Below are 27,746 nucleotides of genomic sequence, written 5' to 3' on the forward strand. Positions count from 1 at the left end.
CCAGCGAGGGCGGAGCGGCGGCGGCGGGCGCGGGAAGGCTCGAACGGGCGGCGGGGCCCGCGGTGAGCGGCGGGAGAGACGGGGACAGGGAGGGATGGCGGGGACAGCCCCACCGGGACCTTTCCGGAGCGGCGGCAGCCGCGGGGAACGGGGGTCCCTGCCGGGGTCCGCCGGGCGGCTCGTCCGGCCTGCCCTGGGACGGCCGAGGGAGAGGCCCCGGCGTGCCAGGCCCCTCCGGGCCTCGGTAACCCGGGCCCGCGTCCCCACGGTGTCCCCATCCTCACACCCCTATCCCTGTGTCCCCATCCCCGCGGTGTCCCCATCCTCACACCCCCTATCCCTGTGTCCCCATCCCCACGGTGTCCCCATCTTCACGCTCCCTATCCCTGTGTCCCCATCCCCGCGGTGTCCCCATCCTCACGCTCCCTATCCCCATGTCCCCATCTCCCATCCCCGCGATATCCCCGTCCCTGAAATGTCACCCTCCCTACAGTGTCCCCATCTCCTACCCCGTGACCTCATCAGCGTGTCCCTCATCCCTGCAATATTCAATGTCCCCATCTCCTATCCCCAGGTCTTTTTCCCGATTCCCCCATCCCTGTGGCAACCCCTAACTCTGTGTTCCCATCACCTTGATCTCAGTGTCCCTACATCCCTATCATCCCTACAGTGTCCCCGTGACCTCATCAGTGTGTCCTCATCTCCCATCCCCGTGCCCTCATCCCTGTGATGTCACCATCCCTGCAGTGTCCCCTGCTCCCCTCCCAGCAATGTCCTCATCCCCACAGTGTCCTCATCTCCCATCCTGTGTCCCCATCCCCGCAGGTGGTTGAACGGGTGGGTGTCCCAGCAGCTCTCACCTTGTCCCCCCATCTGATGCTCTTCCCAAAGTGTTTCCCTTTAACTGATGTTATTTCTCCTCTTTTTTCCTCTCCATGAGCAGACAGGTGGGAGCAGAGATGCCATCAAAGCAGAAGCCAATGCGGTACGGGCACACCGAGGGACACACCGATGTCTGCTTCGATGACACCGGCAGGTAACAGCCCCGTTCCAGAGCCCAGAGAGGGCTGGGCTTGTTCCTGTCTGATGCTTTCCCAGCAGTTTGGTGTCAGGAAAAATTTCCTCTCTAAAAGAGTGGTCAGGCATTGGCACAGCTGCCCAGGGCAGTGGTGGAGTCCCCATCCCTGGGGGGATTTAAAAGCTGTGTGGATGTGGCACTTGGGGACATGGATTGGTGGTGACCTTGGCAGTACTGGGGGAGTGATTGGACTCGATCTTAGAGGGCTTTTTCAATCTGAATGATTCTGTAAGTTTCTATATCAGCCACTGCTGTGTGAGATACTGGGATGGATTTATGGCCTGGCATGGTTCAAGAAATCCTTTGGGTTTTGCCTGTGCTGACAACTGGCTGTGTGCCATATTTAAGTGCTCTGATTTTGGAAGTGATTGATTTATAACTTAAATGTAAAGCATATATATATATATATATATCCCCATGTGTACATATATATAGTAAGTATTATATATTTAAAAACTCTAGATGCACATTTTATGAGAGTGACTTCATATATTTTAGCAGAAATCAGTGTAGTGTGGGAGTAAATACGTTTATGTATGCACTAAGAAATTAAAAATATAGTTGAAGGAATGCAATATTGGGATTGCTATATTTTCATCTCTTCCTTGTGCTAGTTGTTGAATGTATAAATACAAACTATATATTTAGTATTACCTTTTTATAGACTAAAAAGTAAACTAAAAAAAAAACCCAAGCCCTCTCAAAACAATCCTAGAGGATCCATTTTATATATACTGGTTATGGTTAAAGTTCATATTATTTTATTCCTTTCTTAAGTTCATTACCATTGCAAAGACAGTTCATTAGAGATGGTCTGGTAACAATCCCTTGAAACCACAAAAAGCCTCATTAGGCCTTCCAACCAAATGCTTCAGAAAGGATGCAGACTCCTGGATGTTAACAAATCCTGTGTGTTTCCACAGCTGCATTGTGACTTGTGGCAGTGATGGAGATGTTAGGATTTGGGAAAACCTGGATGATGATGATCCAAAGTCCATTAATGTGGGAGAAAAGGCCTACTCATGTGCTCTAAAGGTAGGGTTGTTAACACAGCTCCTCACAGTCGTGGATCTTCCTCCAGATTCTGGATCTTCCTCCAGACTGTGGATCTGCCAGCTCAGGGATGCTGCCTCTGTGGGTAACAATAAACAGGAATTACCTCTGACAATTCATTCTACCCCATACACAGCTGTAAAGGAATGATAACTTACACTAACTTGTGTAATGCTTTGTTCCCTCCTCTTCCTTCACATTCAGTCATATTAATTTCTGACTTTGATCTCCTTTCTGAGAAACAAACCCAGCAGATTAAGCTAATTATTCAGTGAACTTTTTAGGCTGTTTCAGTGTTTTCTCACCATGTGAGTTGCAAGAATTTTCCCAACATAGGATGTGATCATCAAGTATTAGGAAGAAAGCCAAGAGGTTGTTTTATGTGGGCCTGTGTTAAAGTCCAAGGAATTATAATCTGTATTAATCAAAACTTGCTTTCACAAAGTGAATAATGGTTTGGTAACACTTTTTTTAACAATTGGTTGATGTTTCACTCAAAATTGTTGTTTGGCCTAAAGATGCCTCTGACCTGGTGTCCCTGAAGTGAGGATTTATATAACAGAAAATAATTATTTTTACTAAGCACATTCATGAGAATGTGAGAATTGTGACATTGTTTCCTTCATGTCCAATTTTTTTTATATTACATTAATCATAGTGGGTCTAAAATATTGTCTTTGTGGCAATTTTAGAAGAGAAGACTTCCAGAAGTCTACATCACTTCTACAAGTGTTGTGTATTTAACCTGGCAGTGATAAAGAGAAATTTTAAGATAGTTTTTTAACTACTTGTGATTTAATAGAGAAGTATGAAAGAGGAAATAAATGAGTATTAACATATTTGTATTGCATTGTAAGAATCATCATTTGAAGTCTTATTCAGAATTACTGCCTTAATTGAATCCTCCTTCTTATGTCCTTTTTAATATACCTCATGTATCCCTCAATACCTGTAAAATCTATTTTCATCATTGATATTTAGGGTATTTTTCTGTAGATTTCCCTCACATTAATTATTGTTTCACAAACCAACCACATTTCTTGAATGGGTTCTCTTAGCAAATCAGTGGCAGAGCCAGAAATTGCTAAATCTGTTAAAGAAGAGATGAGGAAAAATCTTGGAAAAAATTGACAAAGGTGCTCCTAGTTTTGAGGGATGTTTTATTTTTAAGCAGTGGGAGACTTAAATGTCAGGAAATCCTTTTTCAAAAATTACCCATCATTAATGAAATGCCATGAGGGGCTGTTCTGAGATGTTGATGTAATCTAGGTAATAAATCTAGTCTCTTATTTTTTTAGGTCATTCAGTACTGACTGCTGCTTCCTTTACCTTCAGGATTTTTACTATAATTTTATACACCTCAACAAAAACCCCCAACTGCAATACTGCCTCCTCCCAAAAAAATACACACAATAAAAAAGAAAATAAGGCATTTCTTTATATTAATTCTAAAGTTTTATTGCTGTGTACAACTGAGGAATAGTGTTGTCACTCAGAGAGGTATTATTTTCCAAGAATGGGATAATTATTTTGTTTAGCACTTTATAAAATCTGGATTAATTTTTAGTAAGCATCTGCCTTTTGTTTTCTGCAAAGAACTGAGCTATAGTTCATGAACTTCTCATCTTCCCCTGGTGGAATTTAACTGAGAATTCCAGTCCAAGGGTGCCCTCTCCTGATGCTGCAGCAGATCTAAATATCATGCAAGTTAGTTTGGTTAAAGTGATTATTTATTAAAGTTACTATGGTTGTCTATATTTTTGGGTGGAAAAAATATAAGTTAAAGAGTATTTCTTGTAGTACTCGTACTGTCAGACATTTTTGAAATGAATGAAGAATGAATAAATGAATGAAATTAATAAATAAATGAATAATTTGACAAAATATTTGGGACATCAGAGTGGGATTTTTGTCTCTGTGGCATAAATGTGTTTTCAGTGACAGATTTTGTGGCTGATTTTGTTGTCAGAATGGAAGGCTGATCACAGCAGTCTCCAACAACACTGTCCAGATCCACACATTTCCTGAGGGAGCTCCAGATGGGATCCTCACTCGTTTCACCATGCCTGTCAACCACGTCACCTTTAGTCCTGATGGCACCAAAGTTGCTGCTGGCTCCAGGTAATGTGTGAGGAAAAGCACTGCTGCCCTTCAGAATCTGGAAATTTCCTCACAGGCTGGTTGTTACCCACGAGGTCATGAATCCACAAACCTCTGAGGGCTGGAAAATTCCTTCAGGGGGGTGGAGGGGAAGAAAGGAATGAAGAGGAGTTTAGGAAACAATGCTCTGGGAGATACTTGATCCACCACATAGTTTTATATGGGAGTCTGGTGTTGTGAAATAGTTTCTTTTCTTTAGGAGCCTTGAGTGTTTTCAGCTCTCAGTCTGAAGGACAAGTGTTCACCCTTGTGGGTGTCTCCTCTCAGAGAGGGTTTTGTCACTGGGAGCTGAGGATGATGTCCCAGCTGCTCAGGATCATGGAGCTGCAGATGAATGTGCACATCTAAAAGTTAGATTGGTTCTGATTTGTGTGAGAGCTTTGAGTCATTCTCTGGCATAAGCATCACTGATCTGCCAAATGATAACAGATGACACTTTCAAGATTTGCCTGAGGGGAATTTAATATGTAGTTTAGTTCTTTTCTTAGGGCAGCATGTGTGCTTTTACAGAATATACTCTAGTCTTTTAACAGAGGAAGCAAAATAGCCAACAGGCAATGGGTTTTTTGTTTGGTTGGGTTTTGTTTTTTTTTTTTTTTCACGTATTTAAGGCTCAGGTGATTCTTAATTGGATTTGGTGAACTCTTTGGGCAGTCACAGCTAATTCAAACTGCCTGCTTGCCTCTCTTCTGGAATTTTGCTCCACAGGGGAGATGGCAGAGATCAGCTTCCTGACTCCTCTAAGTGTGAATTGAACCAGAAAAGCATTTTAGATGAACGTGCTGGACTGTGAACTCTGGCAGCAGCTCCAGCAAAACTGGGAGGGAAGCTGGGCAGTAACCACTGTAATCTCCAAATCTGACAGGGATCATGGCTTTGGGCCCTCTGCCAGTGCTTGTTTCTGAGAGAACAGCTCTGCCCCAGGATCCAGCTTTGATTAGAGAGATTAGGCAGGCAGCAAACTCTTTGCTGTTTCTAAAACTTTTATAACCCCCCAGAACTCCTGCAGCCTGGCTGGGGCTCCCACATTTTTAGGAAAAAGAGCTCACAAGACTGTCAGGCCACCCCTCAGTGAGGTCTTTGTGTCATACTAAAGGAGAATGGTGAAAGCCATGAAATGTGGGAGTGCAGCTGAGAAGAATTGCTTTTATTTGTCCCAGATTTCTCCATTTTTACATGAAATCTTCAAACTTCAGTTGTATATAAATTTAACATCCAACTGGCTGCCAAAGTTCTCATGAAGTACATGAAAAAGGTTAAAAGTAATGGTTAACCCTATAGAATTAGGTCTTAAAATGAAATTTCTGAGGGTATTGCAATGAGGTTTCAGAGGGAGTGATACTGGAAGTTTATCACAGGAGCTCTTTGTCTTAGGAGTTAGGATTGATATTTTGATTAACCAGCAGCATTGGCTGCAATTTTGGAAGAAGGAATGAAACTGTTAAAATTCTCCTATTGTATCTGATACACTAAATAGTCTTAGAAATCCTGTTAAAAAATCACACAAAATAAACTACTTGCACAATTTTATTTTTAAAAGCCACTTGGCCAAATAATTCTATTAATGAATATTGGTCCCACTCAGTAGATAGTTCTTGTTAAATCATCAGCTCTCTGATATCTGAGCAGATATTTTTATTAGATCATGTAGAATATTATATTGAAGAGATACATGGTCTGTGTGTGTGTAATATATTTTTCAAAAAACAACCATATTTTATGAATTTTGATAAGAACAAAAATAATTTTCTGCTAAAACCAGTCTGGCCTGACTCCTATTGTAACAATCCTCAAGATTCTCATTTTCCATTACATCATATATTGTTGAGAGCTGTAGTTTCCCCAAAAGATATTTAATGCCCTATTTTTATTGCCATAAAACCATAGTTTGTCATTGTTAATAGCAATGTTAACAATTTTATGTCATTGTGATCTGCAGTGACTTCATGATCAAAGTTGTGGAGGTGACTGATAGCAGCAAGCAGAAAACATTCCGAGGACACGATGCTCCTGTTTTAAGCCTTTCTTTTGACCCCAAGGATGTTTACCTGGTAAAAATAAACTTTTCTTATTTGCTTTCTGCTTTGAATCTCATTTTCCTTGGGGGGGGGAAAAAATTAGATTTTTTTTTTTACCAAAAAAACCAACCAATGGCTGGGCAGATGAGACAATTTCATTTCATCTGACCTTGCTGGTGATGGAGTCTGTCACAACTTGTTGCCTCCCAGGAGAACTCAGTCTTTGCTTTACTAATCAGTTACTGTCTGTGTTCTTCTGGAATCTAATTTAGAGGAGAAAAGGTGCCTCACTAAAGATATGTAATATTAATTTTGAGCCTCTTTTGCAAATAAATTGCTCACTTGAAGTGTGAGAGTTTGTAATTACAGCAGCTTGGAACTAAGTACAGCTCCAAGATGACAGCATTGGAAATTTTTAAATCTTAAAGTGGTTTAAATAGAGAGGTTTTCTTCTTAAAGCTGTCTGTGTATCCTGTGTGTGTGGCATTGGTTATAGGGATTTTTCAATTCTGTAGCATTAATTTCTCCATGTCTTTAATTATTAATTTGTTTACTCCATTCTCTCACCGAGGCCTCGGCGAGCTGTGATGGTTCTGTCAGAGTCTGGAGCATTGCAGATCAGGTAAAGGCTGCCCTTTCCACATGAAATCTTTCCTAAGCAATCCAGGATTTCACAGACAGCAAGAAGAGCTGGACTGAAATAACCCTCCTGGAGTAGGATTTTCCTTTTGGGGATGAAATCTAGCTACACTTCACAGAATACTTCTATCTGCTTCTGGGAGAAATTCCAAAACCTGATTATGAAATGTTGCCTGGGTAGCTGTGTTTTGTTCTTCCTGCCTGTGAAATCCCTGATTCCTTCTGTTCATCTCTCCTAATTGGCCAACACTGTAAGTGCCAAGGACAAAATGAGGATAGCAACTGACATCAGAATCCTCATTTCAGAATTTCAGCACTGAGGAATTTTGATTATAATAAACAATTTATTAACTGTAGTAAACACATTTAGCCTCTGCTCTTAGAACTCTAAGGAACTTAGGTGAAGGCTTTAATAAGGCAGTTCTGCATATGGATATGGAATTAGTTTTGCTAAATGCCACTGACTGGAATAAGAATCCCTGTGGAATTATTCCTGTAAGTGCAGTTGAAAATATCCCCCCCACACTTGTGGCTTGCTACTTTTTTATGACACGAGCATAGTTGTGTGAAATCTCATGTTCCAGACTGACAGTGGCTGCCTTCTGGGGAAATTACATTGAGAATGTTCCAGGGTTGGGGCAGTTTGATGCATGAATCTGGGCTGGGATTTGAGATTACAGCCATTTATTCTTTCTACAGCTGGGACCATATTCAGGCTGTGCTGTGTCACCTTGCTGCAGTTTATCTGGGTTTGACAAATGCTTTTTGGCCACATTTCTCTATAACCTAAGAATAGATGGGCTCATTTGTTCTGTACTTGGTTAAAAATACATGTTCTGTGATCTTATTTCTGTTACAAGTAGTTTTATTGTCATTAAAATAGTTTCAGGGCTACATTGACAAATTATTTTTAAGGCAGTATGTACTACTGTATTTTTATGAAAGAGATTATTTCAGTTCAGATCTATTTATTCCTTTTGGTTTTTTTTTTTTTTCCTCACCAGTTTCCTTTAAGAATTTGTCCTAACCAGCAGATTTTTTCTTTGCTAAAAAGCTTATTTTTTTTAAATTTTGTTTTCAGACATGCACAACAAGCTGGCTGCTGCTGCAGAAATGCAATGATGTGATAAATGCTAAATCAATCTGCAGGCTTGCCTGGCAACCTGGCACTGGCAAGGTAAGTGACATTCTTTTATCACATCTTAATCCTTCTTTTGCCTCTGGTAGAATTCAATCTGGGCAAGCCCAAATTGTACCTCCTAGGAGTAAAGAAAATATTTGGGGTGAAGTTCACTTTTAGGAAACATAAAAAGCTGGAAATGGCTCCTTGTTTAAGCTCCAGACTGAGTTTGGCAGGAGTTCAGCTGTCATCCCTAACCAGCATTAAACAGTCTTGGTGTGCTTGAATAGGAAGGAACATTGTACACGAGGGAAGTAATCAAATTGTTCACAACAGAGCATCACAGGAGTCCTGTCCTTCTCTGCTTTGAGTCAATTTTCCTCTAGTCAGTAAATATTTCTTCAGTAAGTTGCTCCCTTTCTTTTCACCTGAAGATCAAAGTTGCAGCCAGGTGGGGTTGGTGTCTTCTCCCAGGTCACAAACATCAGGACAAGAGGAAAGGGCCTCAGTTTGCATCAGGGGAGGTTTAGGTTGGATATTAGGGAAAATTTCCTCACCAAAAGGGTTGTCAGACATGGCACAGCTGCCCAGGGCAGTGGTGGAGTGCCCATCCCTGGAGGGATTGAAAAGCTGTGTGGATGTGGCACTTGGGGACAGGGGTTAGTGGTGAAGATGACACTGTCAGGGTAATGGTTGGACTTGATCACCTTAGAGGGTTTTTCCAACCTAAGTGGAAAAGATTCCATGATTCTTCAAAATCATGGTAAAGATTCCATGATTCTTCAAAATCCCTGGCTGCTATGACAGTGTTATGTATCAATTTTCCATGGAAGAGTGAATGTCACCCTCAGTACAAATTGTTTCAATATCCATATTGCAGAAAACCAAATACTTTCCATTTTTTAATTCTTCACACACACATGTATTCAAAATGTAAGCAGTTGTCTTGCTTCTCTTACAAAGCAAATTGTTGGAATCCTAACAAAAACAGATCCTAAAGAAATAACCAGCCAGTAAAATCAATGTAGTTTGATGGAAAATGAAATGAGCTGGTTTAGGAATCAGCTATTCAAATCAGATTAATTGAGAAATTGTAACCTGATCAAAAGGAGTTTGGGGAGGGAGGGTAAAGAATCATCTAAACCTTGTGCTCAGGGCATTGAAAACTTATGTGTGTGTGCATGTCATGTTTTGATAAATAAGAACCTATAACCTTATGGTGCAGTTTTCTGCCAGAAGGAAATTAAGATTACAGTAAAAACAGGCATGTTTTGCTCTGTTGCCTGTGGAAAGCATTAAAGAACCTTGTAATTTAAATTACTTCAGCTTGCTCTCTCAGTTGGCATGGCTGGGATGTTAGAAAGCTGTTAAATCCTGAGGCAGTCACATCTGTGAGGCTCCTGAATGAGGGAAATGTGCTGCTTGAGTGTTCTGTTTGACAGGTAACTTGTTCTAAATGGTGTAATATTTTTCCTTTGAGCAGCTGCTGGCAGTTCCTGTAGATAAAGTTGTTGAACTGTTCAGAAGAGAGACCTGGGATAGTCAATTTGATCTGTCAGATGCCTCCATCACACAGGTAGGTGCAGAAACCAGGGGCTTGTTAAATACTCTGCAATTTAAATGTTATTCTGCAAGAAGTTGCTTTCTGCACAGTACCTCTCCCTGGCCACCTTCTCTTGGTAATTATTTTTCACATTTTCTGTTTAATTTCTGATCCTGTTGCTTTCTGTTGCAAAACAGGGCAGAGATGCTGAATGGTGTCAAACACCTCCATGTGATTCCCCTCCTTCATTTATAGTAACCCACCAGGTCTCTAAAGTCTCCTGGTGACTCACCCACTGCAGCTGAAGAGCATCTGTTTCCACAAATTGCTCTAAATACAGAGCTTTTTAGAGAAAATGTCAGGAGTATTATTTCTGTATGGAGCAGAGATGTCAGTTGTTCATTTTCTATTTTATTGAGCTAAAATTTAGTAGACCTGACTGTGCCACCTTCTTTCTTTTGGCCTCACTGTGTACTTGGGAATTTTTGGGTTGAAGAGCACCACCTTCTAGTGTTATTAAGATGCAGAACACACAGCCTTGGATTTTAATTTATGGGACTGTATGAAGTTCAAAATAAAGCAATGTTTAGTGCTGAGTTTGCAAAATACACTCTGCTTGTTTCTGCATGTCTAGAATTGGGTTTTGTTTGTCCTCATGGCACTGTTTAATGACAGAAGATGCATATTCTGAAACAAAAATAGGTGTGCTATCTTAAAGAGTGTTTTTTTTAAGCAACTCTTTTTATAATAGTTTTTAAAGAAAAAGAGTTACTTAACCCCATCCCATATACAGGAGGCTGAATATAGTCTGCTAAAGATGATTATTCATCTTTTTATTCCAGAATATCTGTTTGTTTTAAGCTCCAGAATAGGAATGCTGTGCATGCATTGGTTACTTTTTATTATAATTTGTTTTATATTTTTTCCTTAGCCCTTGAATGTTGTGGTCTGGTCTCCTTGTGGGCAGTTCCTGGCAGCTGGAAGTGTGGATGGGAATTTAGTGGTGTGGAATGTGGAAACCCAGCAGTGCATAGAGAGGTATTCAGTGTTGTTCCATAAATCCCCAAATTCATCTCTTTTTCTCAAAATAGAATTTTTTTGTCTTTTCTGTAAAACTTTTTTTGTGCAAATGTAGAACTCTGCCTCTTGAAAAACTCTGAGATTTTCAGGGTTTTCTGCTTTAACCTGTCAGGCACCTTAGGGAAGGGACTTGAATGAGAATTTTGTTCAAATCCCAGAATCTTTCTTTTTGTGTATATCTGTTATTATTTTTGAAACTGATGATTGATTAAACAATAGCTTTGATAGAAACAAATTTTCCTCTCATCCCAGACCCCAGTAACAAGTTTTCTAGAGGGAAAGGGAAACATAGCTCAGTCAGTCAGCCATCCTCACCTGTAGGCCAAAAAGGACAGACTGGCAAACGCAATTTGGTTAATTAAAGCTCTTAAAAAACCCTAAATATCCCCTCAATGAAAATCAAAGGTATTATTCAATTAGGTAGAGAAGAAGAGAATTATCTGGATATTCTGTGTAAGAAACATGATTGTAACTCTCTATGTTAAGAATTATTGACAGATTATGTAAATAATTAATGGGATGATTTTTGTAAGCGTTAAGTGTGGAAAAGATAGAGGATTAATTTATCAGTTTATTCAAGAGAAACAAATAATGTTCTTTCTGTAACTGGATGGTTCTGGAATAAATAAGTGCTGAGAGTTCCTTTGTCTTCTAAATGTGTATCAGGAAGCTGTTGTTTTAAGGATATGATTCTGATTGATTTTTAAACCTTAAATTATTTTCTTCATAGAAAAGGAAGACTTGCTCTATTTTTATAGCAGCTGTTTACTCTGAAGTTGGCCTATTAATTATCTTATTATGTGTAATATCACTTTCTTGTACTAAGTAAAAATTACCTCTTTTTGCAATAACTCTTGGAGGGGAAGGCTCTGCCCTGAGGAGCTTACTAAAATCCATTATTTTCATGTTCTTTGTAGGATGAAGCATGAGAAAAAATACTCAATTTGTGGACTGGCATGGCACCCTAAATATAAGCAAATTGCTTACACAGACAATGAAGGAAATCTGGGGCTGTTGGAAAATATTGGTGATGTAGAGAAGCCAAATGACAAGGTGCTCAGTGCCAATGACTTCTTGAATTAATGTCATTATTTGGGTTATGTGGATCACTTTGTTTTGTGCTTTACAAGTTCCCTCTTGTGTGTTAATTTATTTCTTGAGCTGCATGTCCAAAGGAAGTTCTGTGCTGATGGCTAATCTGGTTGTAGGTTGCCAGTGCAGTGGCCAAAGACTACAACGATCTGTTTGATGGAGATGATGATGATTATTTAAATGGGGATGTGATTGAACCACCTTCTTCCCCAAAAACTGGAGATCATGAGGATGATGCTGATGACCTTATGCAGCCCCCAGGCCATGTGAGACGGGCAGTAATTGATGATGATGATGATAATTCACTAGGTACACAATGAACTGATTTTCCAGAGCTCTTTTCCTGGGATGATCTTTTAGCATCCTCTACTCAGATATATTTTGCTTTGTTTTTCCAGAGAAATCTTGACTGTTTTAAAAATTTTTAACCTGTATTCTATCATAATACTGTGTGTGAGTTTTGTTGGTTTTTTTTTTTTTTTTTACTTCTAGATATTGGGTTGATAAAAGCTAGTTCTGGTCTTCTTGAGAAGGAGGATGATGGTGATGATCAGACTGGTGGCTTTTCAGCTTTGCCACCATCATCTACACAACAGCCTTTCTATGATGGGCCAATGCCAACCCCCAAGCAAAAGCCCTTCCAGTCTGGCTCCACTCCTGTGCATCTGATGCATCGATTCATGGTAAATTTGTGTGGTTGTTTAGATTTAGATGCTGGTTATTTAGATTTAAAGTATTAATTTTGTGTTTAATATTGTCCATTTCATGTCATGTTTTAATCTAGTCCAATAATTTTTAATACTTTACTGTGTGAAGCTAAATAATGGAAAGTAGCTTTGTTTTCATGCAAGGACTGCATAATGTTTTGGTTTACATTTCAGTTGCTTTAGAAATAAATACTTTGCTTTGAGATAAAATCAAGCTATGCAGTTTGTACCTGTGCTATTCAATTTCAAAATTCCTTTTAAGTCAGAACTATGGATATTTTTGTGCTGTTAAGACCTGTATGTTAATCATTCACTATTTCTTTCTATCTGCAAGTTCTTTACACTTAATTTGGTGGGGAGAAAGATGGCTGAGCAGTGAGGGTGAAACTACTTTCTGCCTAATTCAGCTGTTTTAGGAACCACAAGTCCTGATTTCACAGGTCTCCAATCTTTCTCCAACCTGCCACCCACTCTGGTTCCAGATAAAATAATTACAACAGGCTGGTTTAGGGCAGTGTATCTGGTGGATTTAGGACATTTGATTTGATGGGTTTCTTTGGCTTTGTGTGGTTCCTTCTGCCAGATGTGGAATTCGGTTGGAATCATTCGCTGCTACAATGACGAGCAGGACAACGCCATAGACATCGAGTTCCACGACACCTCTGTGCACCATGCCACTCACCTCCCCAACTCCCTGGGCCACACCATGGCTGACCTGTCCACTGAAGCCATCCTGCTGGCCTGTGAGAGCACAGAGGACCTTGCAAGGTAAGTCATGGTCTTGCTCTGCAAAACCCATAATAGGGAGCTGTTTTTATCTTGTTTCAGGTATTTCGGCTTTTGTTATTGGCTTCTGTCGATTCTGAGCTTTTTGGGTTTTGATCATGCTTTTTATGTATGGGTGTCTTGGTTTGAAAAGACAGGTGTCTGCTAAGGAAGGCAGGAGCCTTCCTTGAAATGGAAAATGCAAACTCCCTCCCTCTGAATTATTATAATTTTGAAATCACAAAGCTCTCACGTAAAGATATGGGAGCAGGAATAACAGTTCTTTACTAGGAAAACTAAAAATACAAATGCAATAGTACAAACAAACAAACAAACAAAAAACCAACAAGCCAAAAATACACTGAGAGAGTCAGAAGAGGACCTGACCCCCTGTGTGTCAGGTGGTGGCACAGCCCCATCCCATGGGGGCTCAGCCCTCCTGCAGTGCCAGCTGTGGCTCTGCTGGAGCAGGGATCCTGCACAAGGGGGGAGTTTTCCTCTGCAGCTCCAGGGCTGCTGGAGATGGGCCTGGGCTCCCTCTGGCCATGCAGGGCAGCAGAAGCTGCTCCTCTGGCAATGCACTGGGCAAAGGCTGCTGGGCTGTCCCAAAGCTCAGATTGGATCCAGGTAGGAATGCTCGGCTCCTCCCCTGGGCGCAGCATCTCCCCATGGGATGATGGGATTGGATCAGCCCTGCAGGGACACTCAGTGGCCATGGACAGCAGAGATCTCCTGCAGGGAGGATTGGCTGTGGGAGAGATGAAGAAAAAACTGCCCCAATGAACAGCAGAGAACTGCCCCAGCTCTGACAGATGGACATGGAATACACACCCAGCTAAACCTGAGACAATGGAACCACTCTCCAGGAAGATTTTTGCTTCCACCTACTTGGAGACTTCAAGAGTATTGAAAAATGTAATTTGTTTCTTAAGAATTTCTTCTTAATTCCTTTTTCAAGTGTATGTATACTGGAAACTTCACACAGTGCAGACTCAAAGGAAATTGTAAACATGAACAATAATTTTTCAGTCTGCTCAGACCAAAGATCAGTCATAAGGGTTCAGCTATTTCTTTTCACTCTGTTGCTAAGGAGATTTTTGGAGATACCCATAAGAATTTCAAGTGTGAAGAAGACAAGTTTATGAAACCACAGAAAACTACAGAAAGATTTAAGCAGCTGGGCCAGCTAAACTCTCTTCTTGCATTTAAGAACAATTTCAACAGTATTTTATTGTTGGTTTCTGTGGAAATATCTTGAAGAAAGAGCTTTTTTCTTATTTTCACATATACAGCCTTGTGGTAAGTTGAAAAGCATCCTTTAAAAATATTATCTGTTATCTGTTGTCTCATTTTGAAAGTGTCAGTGTTTTCCTCAGTGGAAATGGGTAACCTCTCAAAAGGCATGATGTCTGTGGATTGGTCGTAGGCAGTTTTCAATTATTAAGAACTGAAGTTTCTAATATTTTTTCCCTTTGAAAGACAGCATAACATGACTGACTTCTAATGAGGGCTGACATTCAGGGTGCCAAGGAGGACATTTACCTACTTCCATCTAAAAAATCTCTTCTCAGACCTTTCAGCTCTCTCTGCTTCACACTTTAGAGACTTTAAAGCTACAGTGCTGGAGGTCAAGCTGGCTCCTCAGTAAGAGCAACACCTTTGCAAATGACCACCTGAAATTTGTAGTGCCACCTGTAGTTCCATCAAAGATCTCTGACAAAAATTAATTATACTGGTGTATTTTCAGATATTGTATGTACTTCATGTTGAGATGTTTGTTGGTTCTTTGTCTCTGCCTTAGCAAGCTCCACTGCATCCATTTTGGCTCCTGGGATGCCAACAAGGAGTGGACAGTGGATATGCCAAAGGATGAAGACATTGAGGCCATCTGTCTAGGTCAGGGCTGGGCTGCCTGTGCCACCAGTGCCCTGCTGGTCCGTGTGTTCACAGCTGGAGGAGTCCAGAAGGAGATCTTCAGTCTCCCAGGCCCAGTGGTGTCCATGGCAGGACATGGAGAGCAGCTGATGCTTGTTTATCACAGAGGTAGTTTTCTCTCTTTTGTCTTTTTTTGAACTGGGGTTGTTTTCAATCTTCACCTCTCACTGGCTTCACACACTGGTTAATTTGTTTGTAATCACCAGAGAGTGTTTTCTTCTTCTTTTCTTCGTGGTGTTTGTCCTTTTCCTCTTCTGGTTGATGCTTTTACAAGCACATCCATCACAACCCACAGACCTGTGACTTCTGTCAGCAGAGCCTGTGTTTGATATTGGGATGCTGAGATTAAACTCTGGGGAAGGGGAGAATTTTGCAACAGTGAAATTAATAAATTAAATTTGGGTTTCAGATATGCCAGAAGGAATTACTGCAGGAAATTAAGGAAGTTGTTGTTATGCACATCTTGTGTGTCCAAAATATCAAATAACTTGTGTGTCTGACAGTGCTATTCATGCATTAGAATTAATTTTTGATTCAAAACTAATTTAGCCAATTCTTCTGTTTTCTAACACAATCATTGAACAACTTCTTCCTAGGTACTGGGTTTGATGGGGACCAGTGCCTTGGGGTACAGCTGATGGAGCTAGGAATGAAGAAAAGACAAATTTTGCATGGAGACCCTGTTTCTCTGACAAGGAAATCCTATTTGGTGTGGGTTGGATTCTCTGCAGAAGGTATGAAACACCTGCATGAGAGAAATACTGACACTGCTGGGGGGATTACAGGAAAGCTGGAGAGGGACTTTGGACAAGACAGGGAGAAATGGCTTCAAACTTCCAGGGGTTTTGGGAAGGAATTATTCCCTGTGAGAGTGGGCAGCCCTGGCACAGGGTGCCCAGAGCAGCTGGGGCTGCCCCTGGATCCCTGGAAGTGTCCAAGGCCAGGCTGGGTGGGGCTGGGAGCAGCCTGGGATGGTGGAAGGTGTCCCTGCCATGGCAGGGGGTGGAACAAGATGTTTTTTAACATCCCTTCCAACCCAAACCATCCTGTTATTTTATGGACAAGTTTGGCTAATTAATGCCCTTTCAGTAATGTAGATCTTAGGAATTGGACTTTTTCTTCCAATCTCCTCAACAACAAAATTCTGCTTTTCTATTCTTTCAATATATTTGTCAGAAATCTTTAATATTTTCCCATTCAAATGTTATCAGAACTTGTTCTCCTGATTGCTTTTCCTGCTCAAGAAGGAAAAGAATTTTTCTTTTTGAGTCTATTTTAACAGAGTCTATTTTCTTTTTCAAAAGAAATAGACTCTGTTAATACACCATAAGAGCACCCCAACCCCCTAAAGTTGGTAGCTTGGGAGGACCTCTTATAATAAACATAAAAAGTAATTGTATAAGAGCTGATTTCCTTTGGGAATCTGCCCAAGCAGTACAAATAAATTCGATTTCTCCATAAAATGTTTTCATTTTTAACCTGTCAGTTGGACCAGCAGTGGTGCTGGCTGACAGAAGGTGGCGCATCTCTCCGAGGAAACTGCCTTTGCCAAACTGATGGCTGCTGTGCTGGGGAGAGAGCATGTCTATCTGAAATATGTAAACCATCATTTCCCAGCTGTAGCCACCACTCCCACCTGGCTGGGCTGTAATTTGCTGCCTGTCAGAGGAAATTCTCTCCTTTGTCCCAAACAGGCACCCCTTGTTACGTGGATTCCGAGGGAATCGTGCGGATGCTGAACCGAGGGCTTGGCAACACCTGGATTCCAGTGTGCAACACCAGAGAGCATTGCAAAGGGAAATATGATCACTATTGGGTCGTTGGTATCCATGAAAATCCCCAGCAGCTCAGGTTAGATAATTCATGCTTTGTTTGTCTTGGTTTTCAATCCTAGAGAATCCTTTTCAATCCCTCTTTACAAAACTGCAAACTTCAGCTGGTGCTGAAACAGGTGCCTGGGAAATATTCACAGCAAATGGTAACTCCCCAAATGGAATTCTGCATGGAGGATTCTTTATTAAACTGGCTTTGAGTAACTCATTAGAGTTTTCTAATTTGTGACTGATGAATTGGCTCAGAGGTGTGTGTGCACTTTATTGACACATTCATAAAACTGCATTTTGCTAGAGAAACTTTCTGAAATTAGGGTGGCTGTTAGAAATCTGCTTCTGCTTTTGATGGCTTTGGTTGTTTTTTCTTTTTTTTCTAAGTTTTTGGGGTTCTTGGTATCTTGCCCCCCCCCTTTGTTTTCCCTTTTTTTGATTTTGAAAAGAATCCCATCCTATAACTCATCTACATCATCAGACATAGATAAATCAGAGCTGTTATTACATTAATATTTAAACTGTGGCCTTGAAGAACAATTTTGGATGTGAAATTGCTCAAATATTTAGCTGAAAGCTAACCATTTCTTTATGAAATGTTATACTGGTGTGTCTACATAACTGTTTCTCTTTAGTGTGACATGTATGCTGGACATTTTGTTGTTAAGCTTTATTTGTAGCAGTTTTTATTCAGTGGTCTGTGTCCTTTTCCTACCAGGGCAGAACCCATCAGCTCACATATTTTACTGAAATTTAGACTCTTACTTTACTAATTACAGGCAATTGTAGAGTTTGGTGGGAGACTGAGTTTTATTTAAATTTATGTGGCATTCTTCATAATACTCTGCTTTTTTGGAATAAGGGAAATAATTTGATACCTCTGGTAAAATGTCACTTCCCTGCCTGTTTCTCCCTCCAAATCATTATGTTGGCCTCCAGAAAATTCACCAAAAATGTGCAGGTCACATCACATTGATAAGATGGTCAACTGTGAGTCTCTCATGCTGAATTTTTCCTTCTACTCCAGGAAAGAGGGTGCTGCTCTCTGAATTGTTAAGAACATTTTACTCAAAGCCAGCAGCATAATGAAGATAAGGAGGGGGAGGGTTGTTGTAGAAACACCACATGCCTTAATTAAGAGATAGCCAGAACACTGATGCTTCCTGTTCTTTTTTTTTCAAGTCTCTGGAACAGCAGCTTAGAAACCCAGATGTTTTGGTCAATGCTGCATTGGTGCTGCAGGAAACACAGCTCTTCCCCAGTCAATGGTTTGCTTAAGTGATTGTTACCAGAAATTACTCCTTTAAATATAATGAAGCAATAAGTCTGTCCCTTCAGTTGTTCAGTGGTTTCTGATTTTAATGTATTGCATTTACTCTTTGTAGCAGCTGTTAGATCAAACATTCTGTGAGATCAAGATCAGAGTGTGTTATGTGCCACATTTGGAGTTTAAAGTGTGAACAAGAGCAGCGTGTGCCTTGCTGCTTTTTAACACTTTTCTTGCTTGCCATGTAAAGATAACCCTTTTTCATGCAATCTTACACATTGCTGTATTTAAGCCAGTCATTTAATTGCTGCTTTCCAAAGGACAAATGCTCTTGAAGTATCTTGCTGCTTAGGAGCTGCTTTGGATGTGGAACATGTGCTGAGCATGGCTGTGTTTTGGTTTTGTGCACAGGTGCATCCCCTGTAAAGGAGCCCGCTTCCCTCCCACCCTGCCACGACCTGCTGTAGCAATCCTGCCTTTTAAACTTCCCTATTGTCAAGTGGAAACAGAGAAGGGACAGATGGAGGTAAGGAATGGTGTGGAGTCCACAGCTGGGAGGCTCAGGTGACCCTGGAGTGGGAATTAAACAAGAGGAACAGTGCAAACCCTGAGGAAAACACGTGGCCAAGGGGGTGATTTGGGTTCAGTGTTTTGTGGAGCTTCTCTGGTTTGGTTCACAGCTGCTCCTAGAAGAGCACAAAACAAAACTGGCAGAGTTGGTGCAATGTTGTATTTACACGTGATTTGTTTCTGACCACTGAAGTCTTTCTCACTTTTGTTTTTTTAGTGGGTTGGGATACCAGATTTGGGGATTCCAGTCAAGATGCCCTTGATTATGTCTGGGTTTTACTATGTTAGGCACAACAAAATTTCTGAAAGATGTACTAAGAATCCAAATTCATAATCACTGAAAACACAGGTCTTCTGGCTTGCTTATTTAGAGGCTGGTTGGAGCAAGATGTGCCTGTGGACAGCTTCTAGAAAAAGAACTGGTTTTATTCTTCATCTTTTATTGGTTTAAGTATTTTTAATTTGTGATGCACAAAAGAGAAATGAACATAAAATTCTAGCCTCAGCCTTTGAACAGTTGAATGCTATTTGAAATGTACTCTCTTTGATAGAAGTGTAGAGAAAAAGTTTCAATAGTAAACACACTGTCATTTTTAATGAATTCTCTTTCATTTGTTTAAGTGTTTTGTTTTTTATCTGATAGTTTGCCCTTCCTCCCTCTACCCAAAATAATGGGATGAGAATGCCAGGAACTGTTGATTTGGCTTGAGGGAATATGTGTAGGTAAAGAAAAGTTATTCTAATACATCTGATGAAAACATACTGGTTTTGAATAAGTTTATAATCATTTTGAACAAGGCTAGCCTGGTCTAATAGCCATATTTGCATTATAGTTTTTATTTGTGTCTCTCAGGTAAACTCATAAGTTTACTGAGTTATTCTGGAACACTTCCAGCTTGCTGTGGGACAGCAGATAAAATAACTTGTTCTAGAATTGTCTATCCTGATAGTATGTTGGTGAACATGTAGGTTTCATCCTGCTGCAAGCCTGTAATAGAAATGGAATTCAAAATATATGGCAACTGTTTGGATCAGTTTGTGTAAGTGTGGTTGTTCTCCATCTTTTCCTTGGTAGCAATGACTTGACGGAGAATTGTCTGCCCTTCACCCTCATTATCAGAGGAAAGGAATGTTTGAGAATAAGTGGATAAAATCCATTGTAAATTATTAGGCATTATGTTATGGACTGGTTTTTTTCCCCTCTGAATTCCAACACTCATCCTTCTCCCTTTTTTCAGGAGCAGTACTGGCGTTCTGTTTTATTTCACAGCCACATGGATTACTTGTCAAAAAACGGATATGAATTTGATGAAAATGCTAAAAATCAGGCAGTGAAAGAACAGCAGGAACTTCTAATGAAGCTGTTTGCTGTAAGTACAAATACATAACAGAAAGAATCCCTAAGATTTATCCCTGAGACTGGAGGTGCTAAGGGCCAGGTTGGACAGGGCTTGGAGCAACCTGGGATAGTGGAAGGTGTCCCTGCTCATGGCAGGGGGTGGAATGAGATGAGCTTTAAGGTTCCTTTAAACCCAAACCATTTTATGATTCTATGATTTATTTGTAGATGGCATCTGATGTAAATGCTGATGTGATTCCTGTTATTAGGAGTCTGGCTGGTGATTGGCAATCCAGCTGGTTCACACTCAGGTAGAAATTGGGCTGCAGTGTGAAGGGTGGGGGGAAGAAGGAAATAACAGAACTTCTCTTTGATCTGTAGCTCATGATCATTGGTGTCTTATCTTTATTCATTCACTCCCCCAAGCCCATGATATGCTACTCCTGGAGTGTTGAGGGCTTGTGGAGTTGAGGTGTGTGACTCCCCAGGCTCCTTCTCTTGCAGCTCTCCTGTAAGCTGGAGCGCGAGTCCCGCTGCATGGAGCTGGCTGGGCTCATGACCCACAGCGTGCTGAATCTGGCCATCAAATACGCCTCCCGCTCCCGCAGGCTCAACCTGGCCCAGCTCCTCAGTGAGGTGGCTGTGGAAAAAGCCTCAGAGCTGGCAGCAGCACGGGAGGATGAGGAGGAGGAGGAGGAGGAGGAGGATTTCCGAAAGCGCCCAAGCGCTGGGTAAGATGAATTTCCATGGCTAAAAACTGGGATGGGTTTTGCTGCTCTGTTAAGGCTTTGATGCATTTCTGTGGCCCACAGTTTGCAGGGTATTTGTGGGTGAAGGGACAGCTCGAGTTGCTCTGCTTGGAAATGATACTTGTGGACTGGCACATCCTTGTTGGTGTCCTGTGAGGGTTCATTGGTCCCAGGACACCAGCACAGAGGGAAATATCTCCCCTCCTCACCTCCTGTGTGCTGTGTCCAGCAGCCTCAGAGCCAAAGCAGGCTCAATGCTAAGTTGCTCTGACTGGAATTTTCTCTTCCCACATTTCCCTACCTTTGGTTGACTCCCACCTATTTTTTTCCCCTCTTTGTCTCTGTTTCTCAATCTCGATTCATTCCACACCTGTCTTAAAATCCTATCTTTCTCCACCCATCCCTTTTTTTCAATATCCCATCTCAGTTTATTTTATGTAGTCTTATTCCCTCCTAACTAATCCCAGCTCTTCAAAGCTATGGAACATGTTACAGGTTGGCTCTGCATTCTTTTTCTCTCTGTGCTATCAATCTTTCCTACCTACATCTGCTTTGTATAACATGATGAGGCAAAAGGTGTGTGTTTGTGTTTTGGTAGTTTTTTTTTAAATTGTTATGGGGTTGCTTTTTAACACATTTAAATGTACAATAATAATAATATATATTTATATTAATTTATGTAATATTGTTGAAAGCAATGTCTCCCTATAGCAATTTTGTGTATGAAGTTTGAGACTTATTTAAGCAAAAGGAAGTGATAAGTGCCTGAACTTATCTGTAGCCTTTCCCTTATTCTTCTGTGTTAAACTGCACAGTCAAAACTAATTTCTAAATATTCTGGCTTGTTCTTCTGGATCCCGTGTGGAAGCTTTAATCCCATGTCTGCAACTTCAACCACTCTGAGGGCTAAAATCCATCACAAACACTATGTTGTTCCTAGTGCCAGAGTAATCTAATACTGATTGTTTTGGTTGAAAGAAATGGGCCTTTTGTTATGTATATTATACAGATTTTGGTAATTGGCAGATTTTAGGAGGAAAATGCAAGAATTGTACATCCTACTATATTGGGAATTTAGAGAATAATCAGATTAAATGTTCAAACTTGATGCCTTCAGTATGAAATTATATATCCATGTTATATATACACACACATATATATTATAAATATCCATCCATACATATATATGCACATACATATATATGTATATATATAAAAATACATATATACAGTATATATGAATATACTGTGTGTATATTCAGGGGTGCAGAAAAAGTAACCTGATGATACTGGAGGTATATGTGTTTGTATGGAGATTAGAGAAAATCTTTAATATTTGCATTTATATTTGTTGCAAAGTGTTCTGGCAGTAAAGTTATGGAGTGGTTAATGAATCTTTAATCATCACAGTTTAATCAAGGTATAATGCACATAAATGCCAAATGTTATTATCCTTATAGCCTAAATTAGGTAAATGAGCTTGCTATCTGTTGTTTCAGTTTTCCTTCTGACTTGGTGACCATTTCCTTTCTGCTGAATTCCTTCCTTTAGTTCCAGCAGCTCTGCCACCAAGTGGGGGCAGCTGCCAGGCAGGAATGTTCAGGAGGACCAAGAAGTGGAAGAAGAAGAAGAAACTGATGCCTGTGAGGAAGCAGAAGAAACCCCAGAAGTGCATAAAGAGAGTAAGAAAAATATATTCTCTGAATAGACTGGGAGTTGTCCAGAGAGCTTTTGCAGACTTAATAAGGAATTAAGTGGCTCCATATTCCAGCCTATTCCAGTGCCTGCAGTCACTGCAGAGAAACAAGTTCACTGTGTGTCATCTGCTGTGTCACAGCTGTGTGTGCTTTGTGCTCAGTATCCATTAGAGGGGCCCTGGGGGATTTTTTTCTGTTGCTTGATTTTATTCCTAAAGGACTGGCTCACCTTCTAATCAGTTACTTTGATTTCAGCTCCAGTCTTGCAGGAGGTAGATTGATAGATGAGTAGTTTGAGCACACTTTAAGAAATAAGCTTAAGGTTTAAGAAATAAATTTACAACTCTAAATCAAGGCAGAGGTGACAGATGGTTTTGTAAAAGTGTTTGTACTCTCTGATAATTTTACTGTAATCATGGAATCACAGAATGGTTTGGGTTGGAAGGGACCTTAAAGGTCATCCAGTTGCAGCCCTGCTGCCAAGGGCAGGGACACCTTCCACTAGACCAGGTTGCTGAAGCCCCATCCTTCCTTACTTGTCTGTTTGGTTTGATTTTTAAAAAGAATTTATGCTACAGTATTTTATTGTATTTAAATATGTTCTCCTTTCCTTTTTCAGAAGAGCCAAATGGTTTCTCCAAAGGTGTCACTTCAGCAGAGGTGACTACTCCAAAGCCTGGTGAGTAAATAATTTATTCCAGGATAAAAGGATGACACCTTTGTCATTCTTCACAAATCTGCTCCTGTTTTTTATCCTTTATTCTCCCATTACTACTTAAATTTAGTGCATAACAGTGTTGTCAAATGGTAAATTCACAGAATCATGGGATGGCTTAGATTGGAAGGGACCTTAAAGCTCACCTCATTCCACCCCCCTGCCCTGGACAGGGACACCTTCCACTATCCCAGGCTGCTCCAAGCCCTGTCCAACCTGGTCTGCTCACACAGATTGTGTTTAAGAGGTTCCCTATTCCTGTCCTCGCTACCTAATGGTGTTCACAACACTGTTCTGATTGCCTCAGCTGTGCCAAATGCTGAATCAGGGCCTGCCTGGCTGTGCCATGAAGGCTTTCTTTGGGACAAGTGACAAATGAGAACAGTGATCAATGGGTTTGCTTCACTACCCACAGGCACATTTATTACTTGCAAGGCAGAGTGAGAAATCCTGAGCTAGAGCTGTGAGTGTGGGCAGGCAGGGGCAGAATGTGACCTCCAGCAACTTGCCAACCCTTGAGCAAGAATAATAGGAGTGGAAACGGATTTGGGAGTGGAGGAAGTACTGGGTCTTCCTCTGGGTTTGTATTTTAAGCTGTTGGTCCTGTGTGGCATTTCTGATAACTAAGAATAGTTGAGCATGTACAGCATAACCTTCACAGGGTTATTAAAGTGTCTTTCTACTCATCTAAAATGTGCACATTGCCTCAAAGATTTGGATATATGTGTGAGTGCACACATTTTTACATTCTTTTTCCTCTCCTCTGAAACAGCTCTGGTTGCATCCAGCAGCAGAGGACGAGTGAATCCATTTAAGGTAAGAATTTTGCAGCTTCGATTGTGATGCTCTGAAAACCACAACAGATTCTGTCTGGAGTTTCCAATATAATAGATACCTTGGAGGGGAACATGACAGAAAATAAATAAAACACTTATTTCTTTGTTTTGCTAGGTGTCATCCAGCAAAAAGGAGCCAGTGGTCCCCTCAGGAAATGTTTTAGACAATATGACCAAGTACTCAAAGAAAACGTCTTCATCTGGCAGTCGAGCTGCAGACAAGCAGAACCCTCCAGTTATAAAGCCTCTGACTCCCAAACCAAAGACCAAGCAGGTAATGTTTGTAGTCTTTCTTGCATCATTTCAGTGAGGAAAAAACAAAAAAATTGAATTTTACCAGCTTTTATCAAGTATGAAACCCTGTGAGTAAAGCAGCTTAGATGGCAGAATTCATTTAAGCATAGTGCAAAGATTATGACAGTACATAAAACAGCAGGAAAAAATCAATTTTAGTAATTAGTTTCTGTACTGAGTCTTGTGCTTTTGTTTTAAATAATGTAAACATCTGCTGGGCTGAAATTGGATGGACTAGATACTCTATTAATGCAAGTGATTATTATGTCTTTAGGAAAGGCTTGGGGTTTCTTAGGCTACATGGTACATGTTGTCTAAGAGTGAGATGATTTTACTTTTTTCTTTCTTATTCTCCATTTCTGTAGGCTTCAGCAGCTTCCTTCTTCCAGCCTCGCACACCTGCAACTAATCCTGGTGAAAAAACAGTGGAAGAAAGAGAAGAAAAAGCAGGAAATGAGTCCCAAGCAGCCAAAGTCACTGCACAGGAAAACACTGAAAACAGAAGGTGAGAGACGCTTGCATCTCAGTGCCATATTCCAATTTTGATAGAAATGCAAGTTCCAAAATCTATTTTATTTCTGGAGATGTTGGACTTGCCAAAGAAATACAGCATGAAGATTAAAGTTTAGCTCACAAGTTGTCACATTCATGAACCCACTTGAAAACTGTGGGAGGGAATAATAAATGAGCAGTTCAAAATATAATTTTGGAGCTCTAAGCAACAATTTTTGCCTTGATACTGCTTGTAATGACCTTTGATAAATGAAACTGTGCTGCTGTGACAGTCCCAAGCATAGGAAATAGTGGAAATTTCAACAGCTCTAGAAAATCACAAAGTCTCAAAGCTAAGGGTCTTATGTGAAAGAGTAAAAGCTTTATTTTGGTGAGTTTTTTTAAAGAGAAGGTCCACAAAATCTTCAGTCACCTGAGGAGCTCATATCTTCCTAGCTGAGGCTCTCATCTGTCCTGTTCCTGGGAAGCAGATGCATTTCCTAACAACCCCAATCCCCATGAAACCTGCATTATTACAATCATGTTTCATTTAGGCTTCATTTAGCTGAGGAAGATGAAGGTAATTATTACTCATTTGGACTGGCATTCTTTCAGTTAACCTTTACAGATGATGTTCTACAACAAGTGGCAAGGAGAGCTGTGAGAAATGAATGTGCTCTGTTTTTAGCTTGATGGGACCCTGTCAGAAAGGAAGAGAACCATTATGCTTTGTCATTCTAAAAATGTTAATCTCCATATATATATATATATATCACAGCTTTAATAAAAATGCTTGACTTAGTCTTGCCTTGTCAGCATGTTCTCAGAGCATCCTGCAGTGGGAGAGAGGAAGCTGCTGCCCTGAGAGGTCTTCTGAGAGCAAAAATACCCACTTAGGTGCTGCTCAGAAACGTTGTTTTGAGAGGATGTGGTTTTCCTCTAATCTTCTTAACCAGACAATTTTTGTGTGCTTGCTTTAGACCAAAGACAGGTTTCCAGATGTGGCTGGAAGAGAACAGAGCAAACATTTTGACAGATAATCCTGATCTGAATGAAGCAGAAGTAATAAAAGAAGGAATGAGTCGATTTAGAATGCTGACATCAGAGGAAAGGATGGTAAGAAAACATTCTCTAATTCTGTGGGTTTGGTAATTTTTTTTCTCTCCAGTGAAGCCCTGGGTTATTTTCTGTTAGGAATTTTTTCTGGAATCCATCTTTCTGGATTTCAATTTTGAATTGTGCCATGATCTATGACATATAATTTATGAAAATATAAACTGAATTTTAAGCAATATCAAAAAGCTGCTTTTCCATAGTGAGGCTTGTGAGAGCAATGTAATCAATGAACAAATAACAAAAGGAATGAGTTCAAAGTCACATAGCCAGGCTTAATTCACTGGGGATTAAATTTGTTCTCATTTAACTTGTTGGGTCTTTTGGGTTTCTCATTTCTCCAGAAAGGCAATTAAGAGCTTCAATTTCATATACAGTCTCAAAGGAAGTCCAGTTTTGAAGGAGAATGTTGTTAGAAGAAAGGAAAGTGAGGAAATAGTTCCTTACTTAATCCCTATTAGTTCTTCACAGGAATTATTTCAGTAGCTGAAAATCAGAGTGATAATGTGTATAAAACAAAGTGGTGAGTTTTGTGACTAATTTGTAGTTTTCTGTTCTCCTTCAAAGGTGTGGACTGAGAAAGCAAGAGGAGGAAGAGTCAATGACTCAGCAGAAGACAAAAAGAGGAAGCGTCCCCCAGCTGAGGAAGATGAAGTGAAGAAGAGCCAGGAGCAGAAATCTGAGGACACAAATGTATCCAAAAAATCCAAGCCTTTAGATCCATCCACAAACAACAGATTGTCAGCTTTTGCCTTCAAGCAGAGCTAGATGAAGTGGTGCCTTCTCAGTGTCTGTGTTCTGAAAGAATTCATGGAAGAAATTCCTCTGTGTTGAGGAGTTGGCTGCCATGCTTGAAGAGCACTGGCAAAAAGAGTGCCTGGCTCCAAATAGTCTGTTAGAAAGTGGTTTATTATCAATTTTTGAGAGGAGTGTTGAATCCCCTCCCACAGTCTTTGACAAGTTCCTGCTCATGGGCCTGCTCCCTGGCAGCACACCCTGAGCAGAGCTGTGTGGCTGTGGCACCCTCTGTGCCTTCATACCAGTGATATTGGGTGCTAAATCAGATTAATCCTTCTGGAGAGGGTGAACTACATCCAAAATCTGCCCCGTGGTTTTAGAGAGGCAAAATAATGGCTTCCCTACCACCTCTGCTGCCTTGAGAGTAAAACACTCCAGGAAATGGGTGTGAGGGGGAGAAAGCTGAACACCAGCAACGTGTTCAGCTGCATCTTCAACACCTCTAGCATTGGCAGAGCCTGATATGGGCAGGGATAGAAAACCAGAGCAGAAACTGAGTTAGGAAGGTCAGGTGTGCAAAGCCAAACCATTCCAGACTGTGCAAAGGTGCTTTCCTAATTGCTGCCTCAGCAGGATCCAGAAACTGCTCAGAACCTGGGATGTTTCTAACATTTATGTCTGTAATGTTTGTCTCTTTAAATAAAATGGCTGTTTCTTTGTTTAAGGTGGTAGAGTCTTCTTTGCAGTTGTAATTAAATTAAACAGATTTCTACCAACCAGCCCTAAGGCAGTCAGTTGGTTTTACCCTGCTCTGGAGACAGAGCACTATGTCTAATAAATGTATTTGCAGCAAACTCAAAATTTGAAATGTTTTCTAAGATCAGTTAAAATAATGTAACTTTTTAGCACAACAGCTGAGACTC

The 27,746-nt window shown here is 40.6% G+C and overlaps 1 protein-coding gene across 1 annotated transcript; it reads left to right on the plus strand.

Moving 5' to 3' along the window:
* The first annotated feature begins 44 nt into the window (after window positions 1-44).
* WDHD1 (WD repeat and HMG-box DNA binding protein 1) lies at window positions 45-27,547 on the plus strand. The gene is made up of 26 exons (XM_066552822.1): window positions 45-62; window positions 944-1,036; window positions 2,002-2,113; window positions 4,101-4,252; window positions 6,231-6,342; window positions 6,881-6,931; window positions 8,030-8,125; window positions 9,552-9,644; window positions 10,543-10,649; window positions 11,609-11,744; window positions 11,900-12,092; window positions 12,276-12,466; window positions 13,074-13,258; window positions 15,057-15,298; window positions 15,787-15,924; window positions 16,885-17,041; window positions 18,692-18,806; window positions 20,089-20,220; window positions 20,694-20,920; window positions 22,490-22,620; window positions 23,255-23,314; window positions 24,123-24,166; window positions 24,302-24,460; window positions 24,846-24,985; window positions 25,953-26,088; window positions 26,653-27,547. Exons 2-26 carry the CDS (start codon window positions 960-962, stop codon window positions 26,851-26,853), a joined length of 3,387 nt encoding a protein of 1,128 aa, XP_066408919.1. The 5' UTR covers window positions 45-62; window positions 944-959; the 3' UTR covers window positions 26,854-27,547.
* The last annotated feature ends 199 nt before the right edge of the window (window positions 27,548-27,746 follow it).

This window comes from Molothrus aeneus, chromosome 6 (genome assembly GCF_037042795.1).
Source record: "Molothrus aeneus isolate 106 chromosome 6, BPBGC_Maene_1.0, whole genome shotgun sequence".
NCBI classification, from domain to species: Eukaryota; Metazoa; Chordata; class Aves; order Passeriformes; family Icteridae; genus Molothrus; species Molothrus aeneus.